The following is an 11,164-nucleotide window of genomic DNA, read 5'->3' as shown; positions in this document are numbered from 1 at the left end:
CTCACATAAACCTTAAAGATTGTTTTGTAAACCTCACGGGTGCAACTTAATTTCAATCAAGCTCTCCAATCAGGTTTGCCCTTATTCCCATTACCTTTGAGCTTTGACTTTGAATACTCTGAATGTTTGAGGTATTATGGGTGAATTTGATACCCTTTTGATGCATGTCTTTTTTGTGAATTTTAATGACATGATTCATGTGGTTACATTTTGATTTGGGGGCAACCCTTGATTACCCTATTTTTTTGTCTCTAACCTGTTTGTTGAGTTTTTGTGAGGGCTCACATGACTTTTGCAGGGATAACTTGCATGGTTTTCCACTTTATTTGTGGGATACCGCCTGGAGGTTTCATTCCGATTACCTGTACTGACTCACTTTCTTTGATGGTGTTTAGCTTGGAAGGATCCCTGGGTTTCCCATTCCTCTAATTGTTGTTACTTCGGATCTTTATCCGCGTGGTACTTTTACATTTTTCCTGCATTTTACTGCTTTCCTAGCTGAAAGACCTCGATAGGAGGCAATGTTTTTGTGTGTTTATTTTTTTTACAGGTTCCTTCGTCCAGGACTCCTTTTGCATGAGCATTCCAAACCATAACCCTTCATTGATTTTTATTCTCCTAAACACACGTTTACTCCTTCTACTACAGGTGAGTAAGTCTCCAAAGGTCGAGCATCCGGTAGATTGCGTAGTAACGTCGTTCGTCCAAAACCCAATCCATAACCCCGTAGTTAGCCAAACTACGGTTTGCTCTGATTCTCATTCCAGATGAGATACGTAGGCATAAGACGCGATGTCTTAGCGAACACAATTACCCCCAACCCATAGGTCAACCGAGCTACGAAGACTCTGATTCTCATATTCAGATGAGATACGTATGCAGTGGATGCGACATCCGCGCGAGTCATTTTCATTTAACCCCCTTTTTTAGTAAACAACACAAGATAAACTCACACCCTTTAGACAAGAACTACAAAAGTGGATCCCGTAGAGTACTACGGATGCGTAGGAGTGCTAATACCTTCCCTTCGCATAACCGACTCCCGAACCCAAGATTTGGTTGCGAGACCCTGTCTTGTCCTTTCCTTTTTCCAGGTTTACTTCGAGCGTTTCCTTTCCCTCCTTTGGGATAAATAACGCATGGTGGCGACTCTTTTGTCATTTTCTTTCGCCGGTTGTTTTTTCGCACACTGTATTTTTTCAGGTTGCGACAATAGTCATAGATCTAATTGTATTTGTCTGATACAAAAGCATAATAATATCACACAATTGAATTGAAATACGTAACATAGTAATAAGGAAATCCATGGTTAGAATTCATAACATCAGATCAAATCAGGACCAGCCCCCTAGCATTGGGGGGTTTAACCTCTCATAGTATTCAAATAAATCATAGTGTGGAAATTAAACATTACAAAGAATTAAGAGATTTTGATCTTTAATGGTTGATGCCCTTGAATCTCGCCGTCTTCAAATCCTCCGTAGTAGCTATCTTCTATAATGCAATGTTTCTTTTCGTACGTCAAAAAGTACCTCTCTCTTTTTCTCCCAAGTCTTCTAATAGCCTCAGATGGTTTTTTCTCCCAGCAAAAAGTCCAAAATACCCTTAATGAACAGGGCAGATCCACACAACATAAAGTAGAATTTCTCAGTCGCGCCCATCAACACGGGCCGTGTGGATTCACACGGGTGCCCGTGTTGCTCTTCAAAAGTTGTTGTTTTTTAGAGCAAGCTACAGAGGCAACAACACGGGTCGTATGGATTCACACGGGTGCCCGTGTTAACCCTCTGTTTTACCTCTTTGAGTGCTCCTTTCCTGGAAAACAACACGGGCCGTGTTGATGTACACGTGAGCCCGTGTTAACCTGCTGCATCTTCATATTTTGGCCTTCCGTAGCGTCCAACACTCAGCTATTAGTCCTTTTGAACCTATGTAACAACCTGCAACACTAACACTACCAAATCAAAGCATAAAAGAGACTTTTTTACACAAACATGTAACAAAATGCAATGCAATAATAAACTAACGAAACATGTTAAATGAATTTAAAACAACTAAAAACAACCACAAATCTTACCAAAGTGATGAAAATATGCCAGATAAAAGGTGGGAATTCAATGGAAATGGTGACCGATCAGGCCACCAGAAATGGACAATGGAACCATCTCCATCTTCGTCTCCACCTCCTGATCAAGAATCCAACCTCAAAATCCCCTAATTTTTGGCCTAAGTCCACAATCGAACCCAAATCCTCAAGAACCCTAAGAAACTCAATCTCTAATTACGCGTTCATAAATGAAATCCAGAGCTCATGGTGCTAGGGCTTTGAATTACCTCAATGTAAGATGCAACATGGCAATCGAAATGCGAAGAAATAAAGAAGATAGACCTACCTCCGAAGCTGAGACTTGCTCCGGCGAGTGTTAATCGGAGAATATGAAGACAGAAAATCACTTGTTCAAACAGGTACGGTATTGCCTTTATCTTCTTGTGATTTGCTTGTCTTCCAATTCTTCTTCTTCCAAAATTATGTAGTGTGATGAGGTTGAGCTCTCTCTTCTTGAAGCTTCAATGTGAAGCTTCAATGGAGTTTAGAAATTAAGCTTTGAGTGTGAGAGGGAGAGGATTCAGAGAGAATTTAGGAGCTTGAGAGTGATGGTTGCAAAAAAGAGAGATCCTCAAATGATGATCATGATCATGATTAAATATGAATTAGGTTTGGATTAGAGTAGGCTTGGAAATTAGGTTTGGAGTTAGTTGGTTTGAACTCAGTGAGTTACTCACTGAGTTAGTTTGTTATGGCCTTGAAAGTTGTTATGACAGTTGGTTGGTTAATTTAGTGGAATGTGTTCAAGTGATTGCTTATGACAGACCATTGAAGGTTAAACTTGAATGACAGTTAATTGGCTTAGGTGCAAGATGTAACCGGTATACTTAATCATGACTTGCAACTGTAGGTTAACAAATGTGTGGTTATGTTGTGCAAACTATGATTTTGGTTATGTTTATGCAGGGCATGCGAACTATGTGGTGCTTCTGAGTTTAACCTTGTTCATTATTTTGGTTCATAGGTTGGATCTTGTTCCCACTTCCATGACAAGTTTCCCTTGCTTGCAGGGCTTAGGCATTATACCAAATGGCAGCAGACTGGTGTTTTGTTGAGCTGGTGCAGGATGCAGGTATGATTCGACAACATTGCTTCATGGCTGTTATGCTCATGGTTTTCTGGTGTTCATGCAGGTGTGCATTTGTTTTGTATGATTGACTTGTGATTGCACCTGTGGGCACACTTATGGACTTCAGTTTGGCACACTTGCAAGCCTTGGCTATCTTCGATGACAAGGGTTCATGTTCAACCTACAAGTCCAACTCTCATAGCAGTGTAACTAGGCCCCATGAGGTTTATGGTTTGCATCTTGCCCAAATATTAAACCTGACTTGATCCATTTGCAAAAATTATGTAAAACAATCGATGAGTCGACTCAAACAGGGGATGAGTCAACTCAAACAGAGTTTATTCCAGGGTTGAGTCGACCTATGGCTCGACCTGTTTGGACCTGTGGCAACATGGTTCACATGAAAATGGGAAATGATTCGACATAAGGAGTGGATGAGTTGATTCATTCAAGTTTCCAGGATTGGGTCGACCTGTGACTCGACATGTTCGGACCGGAAGGTTTTGCTTCGAGTCATGAGTCGACTCACAGAGCTAAAACTTCCAAAAATGAGTTTTGAAATGTATTATACATTTTTTTGCATTTTTTTGTATGTAATGAATATTTTATGGATGAAAATGAATGGAATTGGCCAATTGAATGAAAATGAATTGACTTAATACATGAATATGTCACTTGAAATGGATTGAATTTTGGGCTTCTATGATCATGATTTGAAATTAGGTATGGATAGACATGATCTGTATGAACTAATTTGAAATGGCTTGCATAAACTCAAACCCAATATCCACAACTGACTCATGAAAGAAAGAAATATGAACCTTAGCAAGACCTATGGACCAAGCAATAGTGGCATAACAATGACCGGATGAATGAATGGAGGCAGATGGAAGTCATGAGACCAAGGACTTGGGTTATGACTAATAGGCTCAAGCACCAATGATGGAACCACAACCAAGGAGACAAAATGAATGGACCAAGCACAGGAGGTTGAGTGAAACATGCACTGAATGAAAGATCACATGAGATTAGGGTTAGGAGCCACCATTAGGGTCTAGAAGTTAAGTAAAGTATACAGAAGATCAGACACAATATCCCATATGAGCAAAACCAGGAATTAGGGTCTCAACCCATAAAGTGTGCAATACCATGACCTTCCAGCAAAGCCCTTATTTTATCAACCAAGCATTGAATCTACGAGGCTTGTTAGCAAGTGTTAATCATGAATGAATGATGTGTGTTAATAAACATGAATGAGGTTAGGCAAAAAAGCAAAAATGGGGGGAAAATTTTGGGGTACTATACTCTGATTTTCTCATTGTACGATGAGAATACATAGGCACGAGGGTTCGAATCCTCCGTGAGCATACTTATTTATTCCTCCTGTCTTAGGGCATTTTTATGTTCATCTCCATGATCCATTCATATTCTACATTCATTCACTTCATGTGATATACCCTATTCTTTGAGCCAACTACACTATCTTTTTGGGCTCCATCTTGTAACTCTTTGTGAACCAAGAGCCGATTTGTTTGTCTTGTTAGTCCTCTCGTTGCTTAGACGAACATCTCCTTACTTACTTTGCAGCCGTATACAGGCAATCCTTTCTTTTCCGGTTATTCCAATACAGTGACACCATGCCTTAGGCCCCTCACTTGTTGGTTCATACCAGTTTTACTCTTGGGTTCAAATTTCATCCCATTGTTGGGGTTGAAATCATATTATCCTTTGGTTCAGACCATACCTTGGTCACACTTCTTTTCATCTCCCACCACTAGTTCTTTGAACTACGGAGCTCTGAATTCTTCATTGCATTATGAAGATACGTAGGCATGAGGGTCCCAATCCTCACCGAGCACTTTATTTATTCCATTCTTTTTCCCTCTTTCTTTTGCGAGTAATCTTTATACATAACACCTATTCGATCTAGAACAATCAAAATGATTCCCATGAAATACCATGTATGTTAGGGGTGCTAATACCTTCCCCTTGCATAACCGACTTCCTTACCCAACATATCTCTTCCCCCTGGGGTTTATCGATGTTTTCCCTTTGCTTCGGGAATAAATAAAGTTTGATGGCGACTCTGTTGTATGTTCGAGCGCGCGTTACTTTCGAGTATATTTGCGCTAGCTTCAGACTAAACGGGTATGTGGGCATAAAATCCCAACTCAACATGCTGTTTTTTTGTGGGTGCGGGGGACGGCCTGACAGGTCGTGACCCGTTTTACCACTCCTAACTGTAAGTAGGGGTTCCAAAATTGATGGAGTTGTGTCGTCGGTTTAGCATATCCTTGTTTATTGCCATGTTTTTTTGGCCGAACTAAAAAGTGTGGACATAGTAGTTTTTGTCACTTTTAAAAGTTTTAGGATTGTGACTGTTCTAATCATTAAATACAGACAACATGAATTCATCTATGTCGCTTTGAATTATTCTCAGAATATTGATACAAAGTCATTCAAGCACGAGACTTAAAAGAGTGAAATGTTTAAGTAATTTAGCGACACAACATTGAATCAGTCAGGATGTCGGAAGAAGTCTCTCCAACTATCCAATACAAAATTTAAGGATGCTCATGGTTGAGTTATTCACATAATCAATGTATAATCAGCTTACTAGTATCAGTATTTATCACAATTAGAGTATCATAATCAATTTATACAAACTAGTAACAAACCCGTGCGTATACACGAGATATATTTTTTGGTGAGATATGTTTTGAACGCACATTTGTTTGCAGACTGCAATAAAGATAGGAAGTTGAAAAAAAAAGGTAAGAATAATAGTAAATTTAAATTGAAATAGTAATACGTGTAGAAGATGAAATATAAACAATAATATTATGAATAATATAATTAAAAATAAAAATATTAAAAGTTATATTAGATAAATCAGTCGTTTTGGTTTTTTTTACAAATAAGTCAATCATGTTATAAAAGATAATACAATTTTAAAATATCTACTCAATCTTATTTAATAAACTCAATTAATCTTTTTCATATATTTTTAAAAAATTGTTGATAAATTTCTATTATTCATAATTTAGATCAATAGTAAAGTTATTCTCATTTATAACAATATTTTTTTTGTACATAAAAATATTTGAATCTACAATGTATTGTTTCCCGCATAAAAATTTATATTTTTAATATTATTTATAAAAATATTCGAATTAATCGTAAAATTGTTATCGTGTATAAAAATATTTAAATCAATAATATATATTTTTTGAGTATATAAAATATTATTTTTTTTAATTTAATAATATTTATAAAATTATTTGAATCAATAATTCCCGTTTATAACAATAATATTATTTAGTAAAATTATAATAAGTATAATATTATCAATTATAATAAGTATAAAAATTTATAAGATTTGTAAATACCATATAAATGTAAGATTCAGTATGTATGACATATTTGTGAATTGTTCTAAAAAAATTATGCTCCATAACTTGAAAACCCATTTTATTGAAATTTGTTTTCCTTCGTACCATATTCATATAGGATTTGAAAAATATCCACAAGAACAGAACTTTTTCAACCTTCTACGATAAGCAATGAATGTAGTTGTTAGTCTATTATCTGTAATCTAAGAAACTCATTAAAAGGTAGTATGCATTTAACAAACCTTTATGGTATTTCCAGCTTCAAATCTCTGACATATTTGATGCAAAAGAAGAGGAAAAGCTTAGATTCTCACTTTGTATATTTTGGAATACGCAAAGTCCTAAATAAAAGAATTTAGAACATTAATTGTAACCAAAAAGTTAGCTATGTTGAAAATAATACAGTAACATAAACTGCATAAAGTAATCATCATAGAGGATCAACCAAATGTTACACGTGCCGGAATCTCATTGGCTAATCTGAACATTGAGCTGTATCTTTTACGAATTTTTTACAGTAATACCATGTTTTAAAGAAATATATTCCAATCTATCATCCATTCACTCCCTATTTCCCAAACTACCATTCGTTCAAAAAAATTTTTTTGGAATCCTATAAGAGCCGTCCAATGAAAGGACAACTCTGTTGAAAAGTGATAAGGGATCGCCCAATGAAAGGGCGGCTGTGTGTATATTGAAAAATTTAAAGAAGGACCGCCCAATGAAAGGCGCGGCTGTGTAGGAAATGGAAATTTATTTCATTCCATAAATACAGCGTAATAAATCATTAATTATATATATTTATTATTTATATTTTTAAAATAGAAAATAAATCATTAATGATAAAAATTATAACTTAATATATAAATAATATTATTAAAGATATCAATTAATTAGTTATGGAAATTAAAATTTTTAATTTAGAAGTTTAATATATTATGATGTTACCTAAATTAAAAATTGAAAATTAATATAGTAATTATATTATATAAAGATGATAATGTAGAAATATTATGTTCAAATGTATTTGTTTATTTAAATAATGTAAACTATTATTTGTAAATTATTTAAAAATATATAAATTAGTATTGTATTATAATTTGATAATGATGATAAAATTTATAATGTAATATACAAATGATATTATTTACTATATCAATTTATTAGTTATGCATATGATATTATTTACTATATCAATTTATTAGTAATGTAAAATAAGATTTATAATTTAATATAGTATTGATAGTGTATAAATGTATTTTCACAATTTAATATATTATTATGTAACTTAAATTAAAAATATTATTTTGATATTTATCCAAATATATGTATTTATTTAATTAAATATAAAAAGTGTAAGACGTTAGTGACAGATCTTTGTGCCAAGCATATATATATATATATATATATATATATATATATATATATATATATATATATATATATATATATATATATATATATATATATATATATATTAACGATAAATTACTACACCCATATGCCAATTTATACTAACAATTAAATTTTTGGTCAACTAATGCTTGTTGCGCATGGAGCAATGGTCATTTCAAACTGTAAGGGAGCCGCCCAATCAATTGACATCCCTTCCCATTCAACAACATAGCCGCCCATTGAAAGGGCAGCCTTGTACCTTCTTAAAGGCAGCCGCCCAATGAAAGGGCGGCCCTGTACAAGTTATTCCTTCAGCCTTTCAGCCCATTATTCCCACGCGGATTCCCTTACTCTTACCATATTCTCTTACTCTTACAATATTCTCTTACTCTTACCATATTCTCTTACACTTCTAACTATTCACCCTTTATCCTTTTAACTTATCCTCCAATATTTATTCCAACATTTAATTTATCAATATTATTTTCTTCCAATATTATTAATTCTACCAATATTATTTATCACATTCATATCTTATAAATACACACATTTCCTATCACATTCATATCTTACCAACACACTCACCATCTTTCTCAATCAAAACTTCATTTTTCTTTGTAACATCATCCTTGCTTTTTAAACTTTCTTTGATAAAATGGCTTTGCTCACATATGGAGAAGACCATAGAGGGACACCAACTAACATTGCTTGTTACGTAAGTTTTATTTTTTCTTAACGTTTCGGTAGTTTACTTCATGGTGTTTGTAACGTTTTCTATAACTTCTCTAATTTTATTTGTAGGAAGAAAAATCTTTCCGAACACGTTCGCATGTGCACATCACCCCCGACAAAATGATCCGACCATACTTATTACAAGCAGGATTTGGTCATGTTATTAACATAACATCCTACGGTGTTGATAGAAAATTTATTCTTGCCTTATGCGAGAGGTGGAGACCCGAAACACACACGTTCCATCTCCCAACCGGTGAATGCACTATCACTCTGGAGGATGTCCATATGTTATTAGGATTACGTGTTGATGGCTTGGCGGTAGTAGGGCAGACTAATGTGGCCTACTCTAAGGCTCAAGAACTATTAGGGGTAGAGTTGACAGACTCGGATAGAAAAGGCCAAAGCATTAAGATGACATGGCTTAAGGAAAACTACGACGCTCTTGAATTAAACCAGAATTCCAGCATCGAAGACAAACTTAGAAAAACTAGAATGTATATTTTATTGCTTTTTGGTAGCTTGTTGTTTGCAGATACTAACGGTAATACTGTACATATTCAATTTCTACCATTATTAGAGAACTTAGATAAAATATGTAGGTACAGTTGGGGGGCTGCAACTTTGGCACATCTATACCGAAATTTGTGTAGGTGTGCTAAAAAAAATGTGAATAATTTTGCTGGCTGTGGAGTACTACTTCAGGCTTGGGGGTGGTCCAGAATGCCAACACTGGCACCAATAAATCCCAACCCTTTCCAATTTCCATATGCAACCAAGTAAGTTTAAATGCTTTTATTTTTTTAAAAGTTTCTTTTTCTTGCCTCATCTCTAATGACTATTTTTTTAGGTGGTCTGCATATGGCATGAATTATGAAAAGACCCCCCATCATTGTGCTCCTGGTTACCGGGCGTTCTTCGATCATTTCGAACCGACTGATGTACTATATAACAATCTCAACTACTACTTTTTATCTTCAACACATTCCTGATACTAATCATTCCAATTTATGTAACAGTTTGTATGGAGACCCTATCTTGGGCTTGAAGACGACGACCCCCATATGCCCAACCAAACTGGAATTACGAGGGAACCAAATTAAGCTATGGCAGTGCGACAGACTTCATATCTGACGACGCTCTCGAGGACTTCATAAATCCAACAAATGAGGCGGGGCCTTCGAATGTTGATCAGGGTGAGAACCGAGTTCCACAAAGAAGGTCTACTCGATTAGGTTTTGCTCCTTCATGTGGAACTGGTCACCGCTTACTACGTCCCGGTCAAAATCATGGTTAAGTGGGGTTCATTGTAATTTTCTTGTTATTATATCAATAAATAAAAAATTCCTTGTATTTATTTTTATCGTTTTTTCTAATTTATATGCAATTTACTTATTTATATATTTATAAATAAATATTTATTACCTACAACTTTAATTTATAAGAAATAATTTTACTAAATTAATATTTCTTATAATTTTACTAAATTAATATTTCTTATAAGTTTATATAAGTTTATACAATATTTATTAATAATAGAAACTTATACTAAATCAAAATTAATTATAAATTATATTATATTTATTTTAATTTAAACAAACATTTTATCTACCCAACTTATTAATAATATTTTATTTTACTAAAAAAAATTATTATGTATAATATTTATTAATAATAGAAATTTATATTAAATCAATATTAATTGTAACATATATCATATTTGTTATAAATTAAACAATTATTTTATCTACAAAATTTATTAATAATAATTAATTTTACAAAATCATTAATAATAATTAATTTTAATAATAATGTTGATTACTGAAAAATCAAAATCATTAATACAAAATCAATAATAATTTAATTAATAATGTAATAATATTAAATATTAATATATTATATATAATGTTGGTTTTGGAAGAAAAAAATTACGTTTTCAACACAGCCTCCAAATGAATGGGCGGTCCATCAATTTTTTACACTCAATCGCCCAATGGATTGGCGGTTGTGTGTTGAAGATTTCTCAAAATATAGTATTTTGGTATATATTTTTCAAAGAGTGGTATAATGGGATATATAGGTTAAAAAGATGGTAAGGCAGTGCATGTTTCCTATCTTTTACTCCCATACAGGAGAATCTATCCAACATTCGTGCTCTTTTATCGGATCGATCAAGGCATCAGTTGCTTGTTCCATCGCAATTGCACGCTTCACCATAATGGTACAACTGACATCTCTACTTGCAAAAGTAGTTTACATCGTAATAAATTCTGCATGTTGAATCAATGTAGTCAATAGCAAATAACAAAAAATAATATTTTATTCAAATTCTACTACGGGATAACATTGTTATAGCCGTTATATATCACGCTGATTAATGAAGGTGTTATAAATATGTAGGAAACTTACCACTGTCTTGACCCATCAACTTGACGATAGCAACACTATTTTCAACACTTTCAGCTTCAA

General features: G+C 33.9%; 1 protein-coding gene across 1 annotated transcript; it reads left to right on the top strand.

Moving 5' to 3' along the window:
- The first annotated feature begins 8,618 nt into the window (after positions 1 to 8,618).
- On the top strand, positions 8,619 to 9,687 carry LOC127093993 (protein MAIN-LIKE 2). Its single transcript, XM_051032876.1, has 3 exons — positions 8,619 to 8,678; positions 8,765 to 9,474; positions 9,546 to 9,687. Exons 1-3 carry the CDS (start codon positions 8,619 to 8,621, stop codon positions 9,685 to 9,687), a joined length of 912 nt encoding a protein of 303 aa, XP_050888833.1.
- Positions 9,688 to 11,164: the final 1,477 nt, after the last annotated feature.

The sequence above is a fragment of the Lathyrus oleraceus genome, chromosome 6, assembly GCF_024323335.1.
Source record: "Lathyrus oleraceus cultivar Zhongwan6 chromosome 6, CAAS_Psat_ZW6_1.0, whole genome shotgun sequence".
Lineage (NCBI taxonomy): Eukaryota > Viridiplantae > Streptophyta > Magnoliopsida > Fabales > Fabaceae > Lathyrus > Lathyrus oleraceus.
This window is presented reverse-complemented; position numbering and strand designations above follow the sequence as displayed.